This window comes from Silurus meridionalis, chromosome 1 (genome assembly GCF_014805685.1).
Source record: "Silurus meridionalis isolate SWU-2019-XX chromosome 1, ASM1480568v1, whole genome shotgun sequence".
Classification (NCBI taxonomy): domain Eukaryota; kingdom Metazoa; phylum Chordata; class Actinopteri; order Siluriformes; family Siluridae; genus Silurus; species Silurus meridionalis.
In genome coordinates this window covers 6,090,534-6,114,199 of record NC_060884.1, presented here as the reverse complement: position 1 = coordinate 6,114,199, position 23,666 = coordinate 6,090,534, and the positions used below count along the sequence as shown (strand labels likewise).

Here is a 23,666-nt window from a genome sequence, read left to right as displayed (position 1 = left end):
TCCACAATCTATGAGAGTGCACCGGGAATTTGTCCTTTCATACTGTAATCATATGTAATACGTAAATGACCAATTATTCAATGCCATGCAGTCATGTGGAGAGTCCAAAAAAAATACAAATAATGGGGGCATGTGATAGGTTGGTCCTCCTGCAAAATTGACTTGCGACAGTCCAGTCAGAGTCCAATTACTGCTTCCTAAGTTCTAAAAAAAAATCAACATCATAATAATATCCTGAGCCTAATGCATCATGTACACATGACAATTTAAATACAAACTCCACCTTCAGTTTGATCCAGTGAAGGTATGTGACTGAACGAAGCCATGATAGTATCTTAAAGTGTTTTAATCTTTTTACATCACACCATTTTTGCAAATAATAATATATAATGTAATATTCCTTAATGAATACATTAGTTTTATGATTACACATTAGTTTACCTTATCACATATGTTATACCAGATAACATGTTCCCACACACACTTCTTTTTTTAAACATGATTCAATTTTATGAAATAAAAATAAATAATAATAATGTTATTAATAATAATAATAATAATAATAATAATAAGACAGCCTTTAATAATTATACACCATGCAATGTTACACACAAAAACACAAAATAAATGTATCTGTGAATTCAGAATTATTATTTTTTAAATTTGTGTTATTGACCTTCATTATTTTAAAAAATTACCATTTAGTTTGATTCATATCTTAGATCATTATGGGAAAATCACTTGCCCTTCAGTTAGAGATAGCAAACACCTCAGGCCGAAAAGTTAACACTGTTAAAGCTATTAGGAATCAGTGGTGGCCAATGTTGCTTCATTTCTGTATTTTGTTCATAATCAGAGTGTTGCCTTTTGGGAAACTTTTACTTCATTCAATTCTAATGCATAATATCGTAATTTCTGTATTAAATAGACAGTAACCTTTAAACTGAATACAAAATTTGCACTAAATGTTAACCTGTCAGTAGATCTCCTAATGTGCAGGTTAATGTAATATTGAATTGCATCAGATATTAACAATAATTTCTCATAATTCAGTGCCTCTTTTGATACATACTTAGATTTAAAAGGAATTATTTTCTACTTTTCTTTTTTACTGAATTGGAATTGCAAAATGAGTACTTTTACTTTCACTGTATTTATAATCAAGCGAAGTATTTGTAATTTTAAAAGTACAGTTTAGTGTTTGCATTTCCTGATGATCGATCTTTAAGCCTTTTTTCCGTTCCTTTCGACTTTGCTTTCATTCCGACACTCACTCTACCTTGAACAACTCCATTTTTCACTGCCAGCATTTGTAAATGAGGTATTTGTTCAAAAGCAGCTGTAACATGCAGTTACTATGATAGTGAGGGAGTGTGTTTCTTGGAGAATACCATCTTGGGGTGTGTCTCCTACCTGAGAATATCTTCTATTCAGCAGTGTTACACATTCTTTCTTGTGAATCTGATGCTCGTGGAAGTCATGTAAATGTTTTAAAATAAAACAAAATTTAGTTTTGATCAGGGAAACAAATGAGCTCAAATGGTAAAGATCTGAACCTGGCTCTCAAAATACTGCAGCCATGTTTTAGTTAATACATCGTGAATTAGGCTGTTGACTTTACTGTGGTCTGCAAACTTCAGGAGCTGGACAGAGGGGTTTTTAGAGGAGCAGTCATTTGTGTATAGGGAGAAGACCAGTGGGAGAGAAAACGCAACCCTGGGGAGCACCAGTGCTGATAGTGAGAGACCAGGATGTGAGTTTGCCTAGCAAGTTTGGTCAGTTTGGCTGAGAGAAGGTCAGGAATGATGGTATTAAAGGCCAAACTGAAGACTACACACAAGATCCTTGTGTAGGTCCAGGTCTATCAAGATGTTACAGAATATAATGCAGTCCCATGTTGACTGCATCATCCACAGACCTGTTTGCTCTGTAGGCAAACTGAAGAGAGATTGAGATGTTTTGGACATGTGCAGAAGAGGGACATGGGGTATATCGGTAGAAGAACACTGAGGATCGAGCCGCAAGGAAGGAGGAAAAGAGAAAGGAGGTTTATGGATGTGGTGAGGGAAGACATGCAGATAGTAGGTTTAAAAGAGGCAGATGTAGTGGACAGAGTAGTGTGGACACGGATGATCCGCTGTGGCACCACCTAATGGGTGCAGCCGAATGAAGAAGAAGAAGAAGATATCATTTAAGGTAGATGAATATTTCGTTTACCGCCAATGCACGATATACATTTCTGTAACAAGCACAAAGGAATTTAATGCTGCTTTACTTTATCATGTTTAATTAATTCCTTGAAGAACTGGTAATACTTTGCAAAGGATATACAAATGAAAATAAATTGAATTGAAAGGAACTTCCGATGCTGATGAGGATCTCGTGTCTCTTTAGAGACGTTCCAATAAAGAATTGATCTCAAAATTTATGCCTTCTCAAAAAAACTGATTTTATCGAAGTACAAAACTATCAAAGTACAAAAATAAACTTTTGTACTCCAAATCCATATTTCATGCATGTATAATAAATTCATCCCAGGCTTGCAGGCATTGGTGTTTTACTTATTGATCAAATCAAGAGGGTGTGGGTTCATTTGTTTGGGTTTGCTTCAGGCCCAGAAATCACTTGGCAGCTATGTATGTTGAGGAATGTGAAAAATGTGTGTCTTAGGCCACCATGATAAAGATCTGTGTTGGAATTCTGGGAGGGGAAACAGAAAAATGAGACAGTCAATGAAGAAACAATAAATGTTTAGACACAGAAAGAATGATATGCAAATTGTTAAAATTGACTAGTCTAGTAATCACTGGATGGTCTCTCAGGCCTTGTACATGGACAAACCATAGACTAAAAATAGAAATGCACAGAGTTTGGGAACTTTGAACTCAAATGAAAGTTTAAGTATAAGTTGACTTACTTGCATAACAAACAGGGTCACACTTGTATAGCTAAATCTTGTGTTACAGATTGCATAAACAAATAGATAAAAAGAAAACAGTGCAATAGATTTTCAAGATTGATATATATGATATACTGTATATAATAATTGAATTTCTCTCTGTGTGGTTTAACCTCTTGTATTTTTCTCTCTTTCTGTCGCTGCAACTGTTCATAACCCTGTCCCAACTCCTACCACACCCTATCTCCTTCTCCTCACTAGTGCTTGAATCAGCCACCAGGACTTTGCTCGTCTACACCGTTTGCAAAAAAAAAAAAAAAAGGCCCACACTAGACTCTTTGGACATCAGCAACTGGTATTAATTCCCTGCTTGATTTCTATAATGCGTGAATGCAAGACTTGTTTTCAATCTCTTCAGGACCACCCCAATGATAGATTCCCATCACTGGGTTCCTGTATCTGCCAGCATTAGCATTTTCCAATAAAACCTCTAACATGGCTATCAAGTGGGGGACTGCCCATTGAAAACATTGTCCATGTTAAAGGTGAACTGGTAGGCACAGAGTCTGATTAAGAAAGTTTTTCATGGCAGGTGTCCCAGAGCAGAGATCCATGCCTTCCTTGAGGAAAAGTAGGGTCATTCAAGCCACGAATATAATACCTTTATTAAATATGAATATGGTCATGAATAGGGAGGAATAACCCAAGGAAAAGTACTTCCTCCCTATTCATGTCTATTTGTTACAGTCAGTCCTGAAACGTGTATTTGCCGACCGCACAAACTGAAATCAAATTAACGTTACAGTCTATAATTACATCTACAAAATCAACTAGTTAAAACAAGACATATGTCTGAGAGGGTGATGTATGGCTTTGAAAAATGTCCATGTCAGTGCTGGAACTTAATCTGGTATAAAGCTTCAATTTATTTAGCTCCAAATTAATGAATGGATGTGAGCGGAGATTCAAAAATAATATAATGTATATTGCAACCATCAATCTGTGTGTGACAAGCATTTTACTGGCAAATTAAATGCAGTGCTTAGGGATGCACTGATAAACACTGGTCTTATTTATTTCTTGACTGGCCCTACCTTCCCTCAGTACATGAAATGAAATGCATATTTGCCCTGCACACTGGTCATAAAAATAAACCTCCTCTTTCTGTCTTTAAATAGACTAATTACTCTACCTGTTCACCATGTACATGGACAAATGTGTCTATAGGCAGTCCTCCACTTAATAGTCCTTTTTGTTTTGAAAAACCCTCAAAATCATTCATGAAGCTATGAAGGAAAAACTATTTCAGACATCTGCCTTTTACTTTCCCTCTGTGTGGATTGATTTCAAACTTAATCAGATCATCTGCTGTTTACAGTGACAGTAGTAACTTGGGCAGATGCACAGTCTATTGGCAAGGGCATAAAAATCCCATGACATCGGCATTTTCTTGCTTTACTGTACTGTACTTCCTGTTCCTGTAGCATAGCATCTCACAAAATTGAGTACACCCCCCCAATACAGTAAAACTACACATTTTAGAGTGGTCTTTTATTGTGGCCATGCCTGTGTAATCATGCAGTCTAATCAGCATCTTGATATGCCACACCTGTGAGGTGAATGGATTATCTCAGCAAAGGAGAAGTGCTCACTAACAGATTTAAACAGATTTGTGAACAATATTTGAGAGAAACAGGCCTTTTGTGTACATAGAAAAAGTCTTAGATCTTCAAGTTCAGCTCATTGAGGGCGAAAGTGTTTATAATTTTGTTCAGTGTATTAAGCAGCAAGTAAACCTTTATGATGTGTTAAAAGAAGGAGAAAATGGGCAAAGCGTAAGGATTTGAGCGAATTTGACGAAGGCCAAATTGTGACGGCTAGACAACTGGGTCAGAGCATCTCCAACAGCGTTGGTGGGATGTTCCCAGTCTGTAGTGGCCAGTATTTATTAAGTGTTCTAAGGAAGGAACAGTGGTGAACCAGCAACAGGGTCATGGGCGGCCAAGGTTTGTACCAAGAAAGTTTTTATTTCAGTAGAATAGAAGATAAAATAAAATCTTCAATTTCAGCACATATTTTGTGCCACTGCTGAACAAAGCAATCATAAATCAATATTTCTTAATTCATGTTTTGAATTCTTTTTATTAGGAGCACTTAATCCACCTTTCATTTCATGTAGTTTCTTGCTTACCATTTTCCAATGTGCTCACAGCAGAAAACATTTTCAACTACTCATCTCCGTCCTTCAAATTGCCATATTTTCACTCATAAAACATTTGGAAAAAAAAAAAAAGAAAAAGATTAATCTGCAAATTAGTCAGGGTACAACAAGTAAGCCAGCGAGAAATGATCACAAACCGTTACTAGAACAGAAATAGTAGATAGAGACATTAGAGATGAGATGAAACACGAAAAAAAACGGCAGCACAGATTTGCTTTGGTTTGAGTTGATATGAGCAAAAGCAGCACCTGTCTAAAGTCACGCTGAGAGAGATCAGTAAACTGAAGTAGTCATGGCAGGATGGAAATGTCACATTTCCTCTGCAGGTTCTAAGTGAGGACACAGATGACTTTGACTAACCTAAGAAAAGTAGTCTCCCTCTATTCATGACCGTTTATAACAGTCAGTCATGAGACGTATTTGCTGAATGTACAAAATGAAATCAAAGTAATGTCACAGATTGTAATCTACAAAATCGACAAGTTAAGACAAGACGTATAGCTCAGATAGTGATGTATGGAGTTGAAAACTCCCCATGCCAGTGCTTAATCTGGCATCATTTATGCCTCTTCTAAGATAAGACGCTGAAACTAAATTGCTTCCTGAAGTTACAGATGGATGTGAGCAGGGATTCAAAAAAATGATATCTTGTGTATTGCAACCATAAATCAGTGATCTGTGTAGGATGAGTATTTTACTGGCAAATGCAATGAACACACAGAGGGTTAGGGATGCATCGATGAACACTGGTATTATATTCATAACTAAAATACACTGAAGAGATTGATTTCCTAATTAACAGTGACTAAGCAAAAAAAAAAAAAAGTGCATTGTGAAAAGATTCATCTCCATAAAACAAAAAATCTTTATGATGCTTAAGTATTATCTTTAATAATAATAAAGCAACTGTTCAAGCCGTACACGAGGATCTCATTCCTAGCTGCCCAAAGTGGCAAGTTAGATAAAATAAAAAAATAATTTAAAATAATTTGAAAAACACAAATTTTATGATGCCCCAGATTTCTTAATACTAAACCGGTTACTCATTCTGGTATTAATATCATGAAGTATAAAATCACACTCATGGTATCGATGCATCCCTAGTATTGTTTTGGTGCTTATTTATTATCCATTATATTATGTATGTTATCTAAAAAAAAAAAAAAACCGAACAAAAACCCACACATTCTCCATGTGAACCAGCATGAGCTCGGTGTTTGTTTTGCCAAAGGAGCAACGTCAGTTATGCCATTCCAAGATGCAGGCTGACGACCCGAATCATCCTGGTTTGCTTTATCTAGTGTGCAAACAATGGCTTACTTGTGTATCAACCCTGGTCAGCGGAGTTTAAAAAACAAAATGTATTTAATTTTTTTGCACTAAATGGAGAAAAAGACCTGGACCCTTGAGCTTGGAAAAGTGGATTTGCCCCGAACCATGTGCCCGACTCCTTTTTTTGCATAAATAAACTGGATCTAGACAACGTGGTAGAACTCACCTTGAACAGGAATTCGATACCACGACCATACATGCTAGTGTTCTTTTCTCCTGAACCTAAACAGCCACATATCTGCGCACACAATGCTTTTCTCGTTCACCAAACAATACAACTGGTGTTTAGGGGGTTGATTGTTGGCTTTGGTGAATCGCTGTGCACATCTGCGAGTTCAAGTCATGGGGCAAAGGACACAGACACACTGTTTTCAGAAGGATATGACTGACAGATGGGGAAGGGATTAAATGGAGCAAGTCCAGGATCGAGCTCTGGCTCTTCGTCCAGCTCTTAGGTTTCGAGGCTGAGCAAAGCAACGGTTTAGCTGCCGAAGCCAAAGATGCCCTTGATGTAGCCGGTGAGGCCGCCCTTGCCCTTCTGCTCCACCTTATCATCCAGAGGTGGGAAGGCCACATGGTTGAGGGCCAGATCGAAGAACAGAGGCTTGCACGGGATTGGCTGGAAGTCTGGCGGGAACTGGACAAGGTTGGGCTGCTTGCCGAGGAGGGACGGGTCCAGATGGAAGGTGTCCAATCGTTCAGAGAGAGACTGAGGAAGGAGACGGAAGGATGAGTTTGATCAAAGGATTGGCAAAAACACAATGTGTCAATTTTTAAAAAATGTGTCAGGTGAAGATTTGTACATCCCATGCTTTCCAAGTTTAACCCAGTGGCTCTTATTTGGATATTGTATGCTTATACCTACTGTTCCAATCATGAAGACTGTTCTGTTCTCATTAACTCAATTTTTGTATTTTTTTTTTTACAATTTTGTAACGATCATCATAAGATCGAAAAATCGCAACTCCAAACACTAAGTCGGAGACCATCTGTATATTCTTAAAACGTCAACACACCTGTTGCCTACACCCTTCTATACTTTTCTTTGCTGGACTGTAACAAAGTACCGTATTTTCCGGACTATAAGCCGCTACTTTTTTTCCACGCTTTGAAGCTTAAACAATGAAGCAGTTAATTTATGGATTTTTCCTGGGTTTTTCCCAGTTTCACAAGATTCATGCCAAAAAACTGAGCCCCATAACATTAGACCAATGAAACTGCCGAACGGGTTCAGGTGAACCAATGAAATTCTTTATATTAAATCAGATGCGCTCCCACTGAATCGAGCCGCACCACATCATAAATATGGATGAGGTTCCTCTGACGTTTGACCTGCCGCTCGCACTGTCAACAGGAAAGGCGAATCATTCGTCACGCTGAAAACATCTGAGCATGAAAAAAACGCACTTCACCTGTGTTATGAGTTGCACGGCATCGGGAGAAAAGCTTCACCGATGGTGATTTTTAAACACACTTTTTCCTGTATCTGAACTTTACTGAAGTATTTCAATTTGGGGAGATTTTACTTTAAATTCACTTATTTTCAAAGTCAAATATTTTATTCAACATTTTGTGAAATCGGTCGTTCCTTTTTTTCTGGTGAAGCATGCAGAAAGACACCAATCAGGGTAGAGCGCGCACTGTTTTGAACTTGTTTTGTTTGGCGCTTGGTGGTATCTATTTAGCACGAACATACAGTTCAACAGCAAGCAGAACATTTTGAGAGGAACAAATGATGAAAAACTCTTGACTCGAACTTGCCACAACACCATGTCCTTATTTGCACTATTTATTTTTTATTTTTAAGTAGTTTAAAAAAAAATGAGCATTTTGGGCTAATGATTATTTTAGTAGAGATCAATCAGTATTTAACTAATTCTTATTATTCTATTAATAGATCGATGTAGCTTTGATTAAGCAAGTCTTGGGACAAAAATTATAATAGGAACATTAGAGACATAATAAATCATAGTAATTTGGATACCAAAGTATATTTGAAGGCAAAAACTTTTGTACTTTTACTCACGTGAAAGTTTAAAGAAAGCACTTTTACTAAAGTAAAATTTTATTTTACTTAGTGTATCTCTTCAAGCACATGCTTTGGGTACTTCTTCCACCACTGATACTTTTATACTGTAGCAATTTATGATCCCACTTGATGGACTGACAAACAGCTACACATTTACGGCATTTATCAAACGCCCTTATCCAGAGCGACGTACAAAAGTGCTTTAAATGTCTAGTAATGAATAAATCTACACTGGTACGCAAGATTACAAACTTAATATAAATATAACCTGAATTCTACAAACTTGGAAAGTGCTAATACACATCATATGTTAGATGCAATATTTATTGAGTCTTATAGTTTCTGAAATTTTTAATGGGAACACAAAACAGTGTGACTTGTGCGATTTGTAACAGGGAAAAGAAAAAAAAAAAAAGAAAAAGATTTGTCAGGGCAGATCTGAGAGATGAATACCAATACATTGGTGCAGGAGTGCCAGAGATGCCACTTCAGGGTGTGTCTCACATCCATGAGTGGTGCCTATTGTTTTTCAGCAATGCTCTAAGAGATTAATTAAAAGATGCTGGTTTGGTTGTAAACATTTAATAAGTAATTTGACGTCAGCTGATCGCGCATTGGTCTGGATCCTGCTCACGTAATGAGTAATAAGGCTAGGTGGACTGGATGTGATCTTTCACCCTGAAACAACAACAAACTCAGTAACTAAAGCTCCAAAACAAATAAACTATCGATGATCGTGACAAACTGTGGCTTCTTCAGGACAACAGGAAGTTTGTATGATAAAAGTGTAAAAAAAAAAAAAAAAAAAAACCCTATCCATTGGGATTTATTTTATTTTTTTCCCCTCAAAGACCTTGTATTTCTTTTGGTTAAGACGTTCCCCACAGGCCTAATGGCCGTGTCAATTTTTAAAAAATATTTCTAGCAGACTGTCATACCATGAATGCATTCTGGGTAATAGACTGGTGAAGGTCAGGTAACAGATCAGCATTTCCCTTTGTGAGAATAATTATTTCCGACCTCCCACACTGACGCGCCCTGTGATATTTATTAAAAACAAGATCTTACAAAAAAGACGGGCAAAAAAACGGATCACCTGACGCGATGCAACACTCTACATGATACGGGAGCCCTGCCGTTTAGCAGCACCTTTCACACACATCTCTCATCATCACACTGGGGTTTGTCCGGCAACATTCCATTGCGCTACACCCATGTGTGTGTGTGCGTGTGTGTGTGTGTGTGAGAGAGAGAGTGAGTGAGTGAGTGAGAGCGAGCGAGCGAGCGAGAGACTTCCTGAATTACACGTCATAAATTTTATATGCTTTTGTGTGTGGTCTATTCATGGCTAGTATTAATTTAGCTTCATGGCTAAAAACGATCATGAAACTATCAAGTCTCAGTAAAAAAAAAGAAAATAAATAATATCCATAAATAAATATTCACCCAAGCCATAAATCTGACTTTGCATATTCCAGACCCAACAAAACAACTTTGAACATGGCTAAACACTCTGATGAAACAATCGTTCAGGATCACTGGGTCAGTAAAAGAGATAAATAAATAAATAAAGGATATGCTTTTTTAAACGTGTACCTTGTTATCTTTGACCTGCTGCTGAGCAGGAGCTTCAGGTACGTCCTCTTTATCTACACACATAAAAGAAAGAACACGTCACATGACAGAACCATCATTTAGGTAATACCTACAGATGAACGTTCCAGCAGGGATCCGTTACACGCAGCTGAACCACGATGCTCAAACGAGATGAAGACCTACCCAGAATGGCTGCTGCCTGAAGGGAGTACTTCTCAGAGTTGACTTCGGCTATGAGTTCCTGAATATCTGGAAGATCCTTGTAACAATAAAAGGGAAAGGGGGACATCATAGTAAGACAATGGCAAAGGCATTCTTTTCATAACATAAAAAAAATAAATACCTCTTGACTAGCAAAGTATAAATAATTCATTCATTCATTTAGCTGTGGGTTTAGTCAGGTTATCATTACTTATAGCATCTGTAACTAGTAATTCCTTCACCAACTGTTATTGCTCAATAGGTCAAGATTGCTTTGGGAGCAAAAGGGGGATCAACACAATATTAGGCAGGTGGTCATAATGTTATGCTGCAAGATAATGCTGTGCACAGAGCCAGCTCCATCGTCCCAACTACACGACACTGTTTATCTTATAATGAGCTTCGAAAAAAAAATAAATTGGCAGTGTGTGAATGCTGTACCTTCAGGCTGTTATTGAGGTTTTTAGCCTTGGACTGGATCTCTCGGGCATACTTCAGAACTCTTTCATACAGAACTAATGCCTCACTCCACTTCTTTACTACGACGTACGACTGGGCGATGAAAAAGCACCTGCACAAGAACAGGACAGGACAAAGACGATCGTTATTTGTATTAACGATAGGAAAAAGAAAAAAGAACAGATAAATGTTTCTAATGTGTGACAAAAGCTGAAGCGTCTCAGAATTTCAACCATTTCAGAAATGTGGTGGTATAATGCTGGCTTCAAGTTAAGGCTAGATAACTCTGTGAGGGTGTGTTGTAATGAGAGAGCACACACACACACACACACACACACACACCTGTAAGCCTTGTAGACCAGAGTCTTAATGGCCACCTCTTTCTGGAAGGCCTGGTCCTCCTCTAAACCTTGCAGGGTAGACAATTCAGCTAGGCTCTGTCCAAACAAACAAACAAACAAACAAATAACACTGGAGAGGTCTTGCGTATTATATATATATCAAAGATATATAAAATTATGAAGTTATCCTGAACTTGGTGTATAGGATTTAATTACTTTGTAGTGATTTACTCCCAGTGCACAGACTGGTCAATGTGGGAAAACAGGAAAATCCGGCTCCCACAGCGTTACCTCTATGCAGGACCTAATTGTTCATTGATCTACCTTCTACATCAATGAACAATTAGGTCCTGCATAGAGGTAACGCTGTGGGAGCCGGACGAGGTCTTTGGAAATCTGTATGCGTGTGTACCTGCAAAATGATCTCGTAAAGCCGTATCAGGTCCTGGGGTCGAGGTCCTCTTTTGTTCTCGTCTGTCTGTGGCTCCTTCAGTTTGGCCTGCAGTGCCTTAGCCATGCTCTCATTCCTCTTCACCACCGTCCATAGCTTAATGTAAGTCAGGTAGCTACACATACACACAATATTACTATACGTGAGGTGTTATATACACACACAGAGTCCACTTACAATTAAAACGATTTGGTTTAAAGAATGGAGAGAGGAAAAAAAAATTTTATTTCCTATTCTGAATCTGAATTCCAGCACGTGCACAGAAACATGCGCCTTGTTATCAGTTTGCTAACTGTACTTGTACATAGAGATTAACTTTTGTTGTCAGTGGTGCTTTATTTCTTTCTGGTCTACTGATTTAAATCCATCCATCCATCCATCCATCCATCCATCCGGCCACCCATCCATCCATCCACCCATCCACCCATCCACCCACTCACCCACTCCTCCTCTCAACTCTTTCAACTCACTCCTCCACTCAACTCTTTCAACTCTTTCAACTCTTTCAACTCTTTCAACTCTTTCCACTCTTTCCACTCTTTCCACTCTTTCCACTCACTCCACTCACTCCACTCACTCCACTCACTCCACTCACTCCACTCACTCCACTCACTCCACTCACTCCTGGTGCTGTTCAAATCTGGACTTCCACTGATATAAAATGTGTTTGAAGGAGTTTTAATTCAAATCGGAGCTAAAAAAAATGAATAATAAAATCACAAAAGCATCAAGTTATGTATTAAAACATTTAATAAACTCCTCTCTCACTAGTGCATGATCGATTGCCTTACATTTGCTTCAGGTAAATTGAAGCAGGAAGTACAAACCTGTGCAGGAACTGCAGGTTGGAGACTTTTCCACTCTCAGTGCTGTCTGCAGCCCTCTCTCTCTGCTTCTGTCGGGGTCAAAAACACAAACACGGGGATGTTTCTGAAGTCTGTGGCATGCCAGTAATTCCTCCTTATTCTATTTTTTCGCTCGCAACAAGACAGTTGCGTGTGTATGTGGAAAATCTGTTAGCTTTTACCACGTCGGTGCGCAGTTCCTCTCTCACAGCCTGGATGGTGTCTCTGCACTCAGCCAAAAGAGTCTCATACAGGCGCTCTTTTGTCTCATCATTTGCAGCCTGATGGAGAAACATAAAATTAATAAAGATTTGATACTGCATCATGATATGCTTGAAATCTGCACAAGTTCATCTCTGTTTAGTCGAATTCTGAAGAACAGTGTCCTTAAATAAAGTGACAATAACCAAGAAGCAATTCTTGATTCTGAGTGGTCAAAATTAGCTTTTTTCCTTTTCTTCCCCCAGTAACAGCAATTTATAACCTAGTACTGGCTACAAGGTCAAAATCACAGGGATAACAATGTGCTTGTATGAATTATTGTTACCATGGAAACAACAACTAAATTTAAGTATTAAGTCCTTCCCCAAACCAGAAAGGAATTATGGAATCACTGTTTCGTCCAGATTACAGGAAGTCAAAAGCACCTCCGTTGTGGAGTTCTGAGAATTCTGTTTCAGAGACGGCCTCGCCCACCTCTTCCAAAACAGGGCCTCCTCAAGGAATCTGACCTTCTGGAATTTAAATTCCTGAAATCGAACTCAGAACTTGAACTTAACAGACTGTGCGGAAAGGTCACGTCATTTAAAACAACAAACCCTGAATACTTAGAATATTCATGGCAAAATGATTACACAAAAAACAACACTTTTTTCTGCATTTGTGCGCTGGATCACAATAAATCTACAATTTGACGAAACAAAAACATCCACTTGGTCAATTTTCTCTCAAACTTTTTAATTAAGTCAAAAGATTTATCTTCATACTTATGTTGTTGTTATATATATATATATATATATATATATATATATATATATATATATATATATATATATATATATATATATATATATATAAAAAATAATAAGATGATGTAGTTTTCCCTCCCAGTCAAGAGACTGCTGCCATACGTTCTAACGCTCTTCGCTAGTGTTCGATAATTTATATTTGGGCGAAAATTTGGGCTTACAAAACACACACACCCCAATTGGTTGTGGTCAGGTGTGTCACAAATCCACCTCGGTAACACCTCACAACGGTTAGCAAGACTGGGAAAACCAGTTCCACAACGAACGAAGAGAGACCAGAATATGAGAGAGAGAGAGAGAGAGAGAGAGAGACCAGAATATATGAGAGAGAGAGAGAGAGAGAGAGAGAGAGACCAGAATAGAGAGAGAGAGAGAGAGAGAGAGAGAGAGAGAGAGAGAGAGAGAGAGAGAGAGAGAACACTGCATGGCTTTAGGTTTCATTAGCAGCTTTACAGATTTTATTTATTTATTTGGAACTTTATGTAAAATAGTACCGAACTTCATTACAAAAATTACAAAGTAAAAAAAATGACTGAATCATGAAAATGTGCTTAATGAAATAGAAACATGTTCATTGATTAATTTTATTAAATAATTAATAAATATAATATAGCGCTCTCCGTGCAGCACTCGCAGTCTCGTGTGTAAAAACACAGCACATAGAGTCAGTGATTCGCCTCTAGAGATCGCGGACAGGAACCTGGAAAAACTATCGGTATAGATTTTTGCTGATGGGCGAGATTATGTGCAATCAATACCGATAAATCGGTCGACCACTATTATATATGCATATACATTCATGAAATATATATTTCATTTGTATATCTATTTCAAGGCAGTGTGTTTATTTCTTTTGGGGCCAAAACATTAAAAATAAATCAATTAATTTTAGCCAAATAAACAGCCAGGAATAAAGTTGCCCTCTCTCACAAACTCGGTTGTATTGCAATGGTATCATTTAACTTGCACTAGTGAATATAGCAAATCTGATAAAAGTCCAAGATTAATTTGGCAAAGAAACAATAAGAGAAATAAAACTGAGAAATATAAAAATAAAAAAATAAAAAAAAGCACCAGAAATTAACACCAACAGCAGAATTATTATTAAGAGACATGCCACAAGCACAATTTACTTGCACAATTCCGCTCTAAAATCAAGTTTATTCCAATAAAGGTAAACTTATTCTACAACATTTTTTTTATTATTATTATTATTAGGTATTATTAGGGAAATCACAGCAGTCATTAAAGGTCTGGGTAACTAATTGGAAGGTTGGGGGTTCAAACCCTGGTATTAACAAGCTGCCCTTCTTGGGCCCTTAAGCAGGGCCATTTACCCTCTGTGCTCCAGGGACACTGTATCATGACTAAACCTATGCTCTGAACTTAGCTTCCGAACATCACTGGGCAATGCGAAGAAAGACTGTCATAAAAAAGTGAAAAGCACCTTCAACCTCAGTTGATTTTTGAGGTTCTACAAAGCCACACGTTTGTTATATAAATCGACTGAGACTTGATTAACAATAATTAACTCTAGCTTGCTAAACTGGTCCTTTGATTAGTTTTATTGCAAAAAAAATTCCACAAATTATCATACGGTTCCTGAAACCCTACGTTGAAATCAACTAACGCTAACAGTTCAGAGGTGACTGAACAGCATGCCACCAGTCTGAGGAGTGGCACAGGTGTGGTAGATACCGATTTACACCCACAACCGCATACCAGGAGACACGGCCAAACCGATCAGCATAGCATAGAGCACCCCCAAATGGAGAAGACACTGAACTACATTTAGGTAAAAATGTGTGTTTTTAGTAGTGTGTATTTTCTAGCCCAAATACCATGTTACTAATAAATCAGAATATTGTGTTTTATTCACAAATATAAAGCGGATTAAAAAAAAATTCTTCTCCTTCTTCTAATCATCTCCTGAAGAAATCAACTGATCTGTCAAATATGCAAAATAAAGTTGACCTACTAATAGCTGGATACCATATTTTGGTTGGGCAAAAATAATGATAATTTTTTTTGTAAGAGCCTGTATCCTGTTCTAAAAGAATTGTTTGGGACCAACCAACCAAGACTCAATCCTTCTGGCAAGTGATACAGACTGATCAAAAACAAGGGATTGCCAGACTGGCACAGTGTAAACCAACATGGTGTTCGAATGTTACACACTTTATTTATAGAAACATTCCTGCTGCTACAGCAAAAATGCAGTGTGAATAGATGAGCTGTCTGAAAAGTGAAACAAGATAATCTTGGGTTTTGTTTACTCGGGGTGTACAATGACCCAGGGTGAACCTTTTCTAGTGTAAAAAGCCCCTTGGTGTATTAGTGAATAAGCATATAGACAAAAATCTAATTAGAATAAGCGGTGTGCAAAATTCATTGGTCCTCACCTGTGCGATGGCAGCCTCATTGTCAGCCAGCCCCAGGAGAAAGATCCGGGCTTTGTCGATTTTAACAGGAACGGTGCGACCCCTCCACTCCACCTCACTCATGGTGGCTGACTGCTTCGCTCGGGTCTGAGTGATCAGCGCCTGAAAAGATGAGGGTGATGATAGATAGATTAGATACTGTATAATAATGGCAAACCTTTATTGAGAAACTTAGTTTCCTCATTTTATTTTGGGTCCTGTTATCTCGACATCAAACCAGTTCCATTAGATAAACTAGCATTGTTGTTTTATTGGGTTTTTGTTTAATCCAATTCACAGTATTGGTACAAATGTCATGTATTGTATTTTTATTTTTTGTTGCATTTATAAAAATTTTTAAAATGTGCAACTGGATACGGAAGTCCTAAAAGGCCATAAATGATGTATATATTTTTTCTTTTTTATTCCTTGCGATGGAGAAAAAAACCGTTCTCCGACGGTCACTACTTCAATTTTTCTGTGTATTGGGCATAAGAGCATGTTTAAGAGGCAGCATTATGGCTCACATGCCTGCTGCCACAAATAGTTATGGTTATTATCCATGATGCTGCCTTTACAACATGATCTTTTGACGAATGTCCATGCTGAGGTCAAGTCATTATAACGAGAAAACAAGATGATAAAATGTGTAATGCATGGCCTCTTAGGTCTTCCCTAACTGGATGCTTATCACCAAAATACATTTCTTTTAAGAGGAAAAACAATTGGTGATAAAGCTCTTTTTTATCGGTTTACCACGGAATTGCATTTGCCACATAAATAATTGAGCACGTTGCTAATGAGCAGTGGGTTACAGCGATGAAGATCCTTAGCACCATCTAAGAAAAACAAAAGTGTTCATGTCTAATGTTTAGCTGGCATGTAGGTTCCAACTTCATCTGAAACCACACACACATTATAAGAGGTCACCACAGCTGATCAGCCGTCTCCACACTACTCTGTCCTCCACATCTGCCTCTTTCAAACCAACTACCTGCATGTCTTCCTCACCACATCCATAAACCTCCTTCTTGGCCCTTCTCTTTTCCTCCTTCCTAGTGGCTCCATCCTCAAACCAACTCAATCAGGCCTCTCTCACTGTTTCCAAAACGTCCTACACGCACTGTTCCTCTGAAAAACTCGTTTCTAATCCTGTCCATCTTCGTCACTTGCCAGAGTAGAAAATAAATTACATTATATAAACAAAATGTTTGTGGACACCTGGCCATAAGATTCCTATAAACATCCCATTGCACATTTAGTACACATTTGGAGTCTTAGGACTTAGGGGGGGGTCCCCAAGATTATTTTAGTAAAAAAAAAACAACAACTGGGGACCCCCAGTAAGACTTGACTCGATTCGACGATAGGACTATCCCTGCTCGACCTTGATTTTGGGAATTTCTTAATACTACAATTGGGGGGGGAGAATAAAAAATGAATACTGACCTCAAGCTTTTCAGCCATCATGCCTCCGCCACCTCCTGCACTCAGTCTCATTTGCATGAGGTCATTTATAGCGTTCTGGTCACCTTTAAAATAAAACAAACAAGCGAGATGAAATAAAATCAGCCAGTATAAAATCATAGTGATTATAGTGTCTCTGAAAAACTTAATTATAAGCACAGTATTGTTATTGAGTCTTCAGCTCAATACCAGCTGGCAGTTTAGGCTACATGTTGGCATGCAGACCAAAACCTGCTAACAAGTGCACTGATTGGAGAGGATTGTGGTGTTCAATGCATGTTTAATTTAAGCAATTCTTTGTATCACATCTTATTAATTAATTGTTAGATTTAATTAGATAATGGCAGGGAAAAAAACTCTCTCTCAACTATCAGCCATTAACTGCCCTGATTTGTAAATATCGGTATCGGCCAGAGAAAAACCCCTAGTCGACCTCTAATTGCAAGTGTATTACAAGGGTTCAGGCCCAGCTCTCCCCTGGGACCTGATTATTACAGTAATATTGCATCAAGCCATTATTACTACTGGTATAACTGATAAGATGATGAAGATTCCTGTCTAAAAAGTCTTGAGCAGATGTAAAAATACATAAACAAAAAATAAAGAAAGGAAAATCATTAAAACTAGCAACAGTGTTGAAGATTGCACATACTCGATGAGTATTGTTTGGTAGTGTTTGTCAAATGACTGTGACAAAGCAGTGTGTATAAAGTGTGTGCTTGTGCACGTCTCACCGATGTTGTATGCACAGTAGCGGATGTTGGGTGAAATCTCCTCCACTCTCTGGTGGTAAAGAACCGCCTGCTCCTCAGTAAACGCACTCGCCAGCTTCAGGTAGATCGTCCTGCAAGTCCGACCGATATACAAACCATCATACAACCGCAAACCAATCAAGTGCGGATCATGTTCTCAATATAAATTGAGCGTATCGTATGCTCAAGTAGCGAAAATACAGTTGCTAGGCAACTGATGTCAAAGTATCCTCTTAGAAATGATGCCGTAAAAGCACCATGACAGTCAAAAATCAGTCAGGAATGTAAAACGGCACAAGAGGGTGGCGTTCAGGGGGAACCGTATCGTAAACACGGCATCGTTTAAACGCAGCGTGTGCCCCTACGGCAGTTTTCCAGGGGAAAATCATCTAATGTTTGCTAGCGGATGCTGATAAGCGTGATCAAATATTAATCCTGGAGTTGGTGTAAGAAAGGAAACACTCACTTGCACTTGTTGAAGGCCTCCATAGCAGATTTCCACTCCTGCAGTTCAAACTGGACCATGCCGGTCAGGTAGGCAGAGTACGCCTGCACACACAGACAAGAACATTGGTTCTGTAATTGACACCGAACTGAACAAATAAATGTAACAAATCACAGGCCTTTAGCCCCAGGACATGCGGATGTGAAGTTCAACAACCACTTAAAACATTTAAACAGGACAGACTCATTATTCCTGAATAACAGATGATCATTTCCGAATGATGCACACAGTCATCGCTAAATTATGTGCTGAAGACACCTATTATTCAATAGAGGAGGTGGTAGTTTAATGTACTTTGGATCCGAAGGTCTTGGGTTCAAATCCCAGTCACACCAATCAGCCGATTTTCAGTCCCATTCACCTGATTTTGAAGCAGGTGATGGAAAAAAATTGAATGAAAAGAAGAGAAAGGCATGGAATAGAAAAGAAAGAATAGGAATGGAACAAAATGCAAAAGGATGAAATGAAAGGGAAATACAAGAAAGAGATGGGAATGAAGTGGAACGGAAAGGAATAAAAAAAAAGTTAGAACTGAATAACAAGGAAAGGAATGAAAGAAAGGAAAGGAAAGTAATGATAAGAAGGAAAGAAAACCAGATAAAATAAATACTATGGATTATGGATTAGGTAGGGAAGCAGGGTAAGCAAGAAGTACTGATAACTGGAGAACTTCTGCTTGTGTTTGGTTCGGATCATGGCTAAATTTAAAGGTACCATCTGCTCAACTGACTTGTGGACGGTGAATCAGCACAAGGATGAAAAATGCAATATGAACACACGGACTCAAGCGCACTCTTTTGGACTGTCAGAATCGGTTCTTTAAAGCATATACTCACATTTATACACTAATGTCATGATGCTCGAAAACAGATCAGATGTAAGAATGATGTGTATGTGAACATGCTAGGAGTGACCCTGAACAGTCAAAGGTTTAATGCTTCGATAGGAGGAGTCTGAATCGACTACCAATCTCGCAGTTGAAGGTGTGTTATGAAATGAGGATCATACCATTCTGGTTATATGGGGGTGCTGAATGTGCGATTTCACATAAACCTACCGGTTTTCTCCAAATAAATTCATATTACCCCATAGTAACCCTGAAGCCGTGGCACTAACGAAAAATGGCCTGTCATATTTACCTGTTGTAAATCTGGATTTCAGCATTATGATGTCATCATCTCAGAAAAAGCACAATGAAAAAAAAAACGTTCCTGCCAAAAATCAAAGCTCCAGGTCACAAATCAAGCCATAAATCAGAGGACTGATGGAAGACCTTGTGAGATGACTTAATCCTCCTCAGCTGCTCCCTAACCCAAGTCATCTACATCATTTCAGAGCCCCACAGAGCAAGATACAGCATTTAGATGAACCTGGTTACCTGGGCCTCTAGTTTGGTCTTGGCGTCGACGCGATGGCTCTCGCACAGCTTCTCCAGCTTCTCTCCGTGCTTGGCAGCTTTACGGAGACGCGCCATCAGGTGGAAGCGTTTCCTCAGCTCGGTGTTGGCCTCCTGCTTCAGCTGCATGGCGTAACTCCACGCCCGCTCAGCTTCCATCACGACCAGCAACAGATATCTGGCAGGAAAAGGACAACATACATTTTTCGTGAAGAAGAGAGTACAAAAGCAGTTGATTTTATTTCACACCATTGCAAAAAAAAATTAAAAATGTATATCACTTATTTAAACTATTTAATTAGGAACTGATGATTTCCTCTCCTCGTTTCTCCTAAACCCGAGCTGTGGGAGTTTCCCAGCCTTATGTGGTTCGTTTCCAAACTGTTACCAAAAAGTTGATGGCACACAATTGTATAGGGTGTCTTTGTAGCTGGTAGTATCAAAGCCAGCTCCATGAAGATGCTCCAAAACCACATACCGTATCTATAGTCAGGTGTCCACAAACCTTTGGCAATATATTGTACATCACTTCCTAACAACATTTTGTCCCGCAGTGTTTTTTTTTCCCACTTACACAATACAGATTTGTTAACGATAAGGATTTGTTCTATTTATGAGAGAACAATTTTTCAATTCCAATTTTTGGAACAATAGTGAGACTAGTTACTTTGTGTTCTCACTTCAACTGTGGCAGGTGGAAACAGTTATTTTTCACTCTTGAAGTGAATAAAAAAAAAAAAATAATAAAATAAAATAATAATAACAACAACAGGCTTGTTGTGTTATGCAAAAACAAACAAACAAACAAACAAACAAACAAAGAAATCCTCTGTCCTGAAGTTTTGCTGATAGGAAAATGTTAGAGTTCCTATCTGTATTCTCTGTTATCAGAAACCTTTAAATCCTTTAAGAGAGATTTGGGAAAGGGATATGGGCCAAACATTCATATACAAAATATATCTTACCCCGGTACGCCTCCATAAAATGTACATGAATGTGTCTAAGCTGTGTTTTAGATGTAAATCTAAAATAGGAACTTTGATGCATTTATTTTGGGACTGTAAGAACATTAAACTTTTTTGTCATGAGGTACACGATATGGTTCCGGAAAAGCTGGCTAGAAAATTCACTGTCTAAAACTATATATTTACTAAACTGCAAAACAAATATTAGATTTCTCTAAAATTCAATTTCATTACTTATTTGCCAAAGAAATGTATACTTATTTTATGGTCATCACCACAGGTACCAACTTTAAAGCTGTGTTAAGCACAAGCGGGTGATCTTCTGCCTTTGGAAAAACTTACATATGAACAAATCCAAATTATTCTGGCAGATATTGAACATGCAAGACCCTCGCCCTGACCTTTTTTTTCCTCTCAATATTTTGATTCACCCTTTGCTTTTCCATAGTCACTGTCTTATATTAACAATACATTATTATATTGTGATTAATATGTTTGAATGCATGCTGTGTGTGGGTGTTGACTGATCGTCTCTGTTTGTTGTTTTGGTAAAAATTTAAAAAGAAATCAATAAAACAATTAAAAAAAGAAAAAAAAAAAGTTGCGTTTTTTTTAATCTGGAAAATACTACAAGTTTGACTATACAATTCTCACCGGCTGTCTGACAGGATCTCCACGGTCACTTTTTTGCCCGTGAACTTATGCCGGTTGCCCATTCTGAAGCCCAGAGTTTTCCGCAGACGGCGCAGTCTTCTGGAACAATACCCCCTTGAGGAAAAAGAAAAAAAGGAATGTCAGGAAAAGAAATGTCAAAAATCCCTGCTACAGTCGATGTACAAAAGTAACTAATCATGGTGTTAAACCCTCACCTGTAGCGCTGATAGTCTCCATGCCGGAGTCCATGCTGCTGCTGGGAATCTTTAATGATCTGGAGGACTGGAAGAGGAGGTTAAGAAAAAAGCAGGGACATACTGCCTGTTCTGGTCTTCAAGTACTACAGTGGTCAAAATTCAACTGGATTAGCCATCATCTGGCTAAACTTCTAACATCTTCACAGAACATCATTGATCAGATCTGATCACCATTTAAAGACATTTCCAGATTATAAAGTAACTTCTAACAGAAATAAGAACCCCTAACACTACCACAGAAACATCATATTAATAATCAGTAGCACTGCCATCTAATTTACACCAATTACAACTAAATTAAACCAACACTAATTGATTTCTAACACAAATGACACGTATGCCTAAACGTAAACCCCTCAGAGTCCCAATAAAGGAAACAGGGCACTAGGTAAAGTGCACAAGGGATCACTACTAACACACTACGTAGTGCGCGAGTATAGGCAGCACAGAGATATTTGGGCACAGCCACAGTCATGCTGGCTAACGAGTCAGCTGAACTAAGATAAAGAACCGCAATACGTTTCTAAAACCGCGTCTTTCATTCGAGAAGGATACTTTCCAGGGCAAGACCCTCGTCCACAGTCTTCTCCTTGTTTTCCTCCATCGATGGTGCTTTTGTTTCATTCGCCTTTTCCACGGCCATCTTCCCCCCCGCTATGTAGAACACGTCTCGTAAAAAAAAAGAAAAACGGATAGAGAAAATACTTGACCCGGAAATACACACATAAAAAGCGCAGAGGCGTGGTCAAAGGGTTCAATTAGTTTATTCGATTAATAATTACTACATAAAATGGGTGTTCATAATGTATACTAAATATATATAAACCAGAATAAAAACGAAATAGAAAATAAGACTTTTTTTTGGTAACGCCTTATTTATTTGATGCTGATTGGATACGTCAGATGTCATTCATATCCACCCCGGAACTGAGAGAAGGGGGAGATCGGGTTTATCTAGTTAACCAATCATAGCGAGGATAACGGGCTATTTTGACCAATCAAAAATAAGGGGCGGGTTTTAGGGAAATATGGCTGGACCAATTCATTAATTTATTCACTCATAATGGATTTAATGCAGATGATGCAAAAGCTGAAACCACACAAACGTGGACAATCATTTTTAAATGGAATCTCACAATAAAGTTTGATAAATGACTGATATGGAAAAAACCAAAGGTTTTCTAATTATAAGCTGCTTTTACTTGTTAAATATACATTACAGCACAGTGAAAAATAATATATATAGATATATTTATAGATTTTCATGCCACACATTTTTTTCCTTCTTTATCTTTTACTGTGAGCAAACTACAACCAAATAATTTCCCTATGGGATCAATAACGTATTCTGATTCTATTATATATATTATTATATTATTAGATGTCTGTGCAGAGCTCACAACCTCATCAAGACTCTTCGCATCCCAGTCACAAACTGTTTAACCTCCTTCTATCAAGAAGGAGATACGGAAACATAAGCACCAGAACCAGCAGGTTCAGGGATTCAGCTTTTTCCATTCACCATCACCCTACTAAACTCTACACTACACCATTAGATCACTGTACAAACACTGTATAGATCTTCTGTACAATTATACATATATACATACAATATACATATTGGATTTTTTTTATACTCCTCATTCTCTACATATATTGTGCCTTACATACATCTGCATTATTTTATTTGTGTATAATACACCTTACTGTACATCCAATATATATTTATATATATATATATATATATATATATATATATATATATATATATATATATATATATATATATATTTTTTTTTTTCAATACCATAGCCTAAGAATGATTTACTTGTACTTTTCAACAATGTC

General features: G+C 37.9%; 1 protein-coding gene across 1 annotated transcript; it reads right to left on the bottom strand.

Annotated features, from left to right (window-relative positions):
* Positions 1–5,013: 5,013 nt before the first annotated feature.
* Positions 5,014–22,521, bottom strand: srp68 (signal recognition particle 68). Its single transcript, XM_046857279.1, has 16 exons — positions 22,374–22,521; positions 21,777–21,843; positions 21,562–21,675; positions 19,925–20,120; positions 18,508–18,590; positions 18,024–18,133; positions 17,272–17,354; positions 15,805–15,945; positions 12,557–12,655; positions 12,357–12,424; positions 11,491–11,644; positions 11,080–11,174; positions 10,720–10,849; positions 10,261–10,336; positions 10,078–10,130; positions 5,014–7,161 (listed from the first exon to the last, which is right to left on the bottom strand). The coding sequence occupies exons 1-16, from the start codon at positions 22,459–22,461 to the stop codon at positions 6,934–6,936; spliced, it is 1,785 nt and encodes a 594-aa protein (XP_046713235.1). The 5' UTR covers positions 22,462–22,521; the 3' UTR covers positions 5,014–6,933.
* Positions 22,522–23,666: the final 1,145 nt, after the last annotated feature.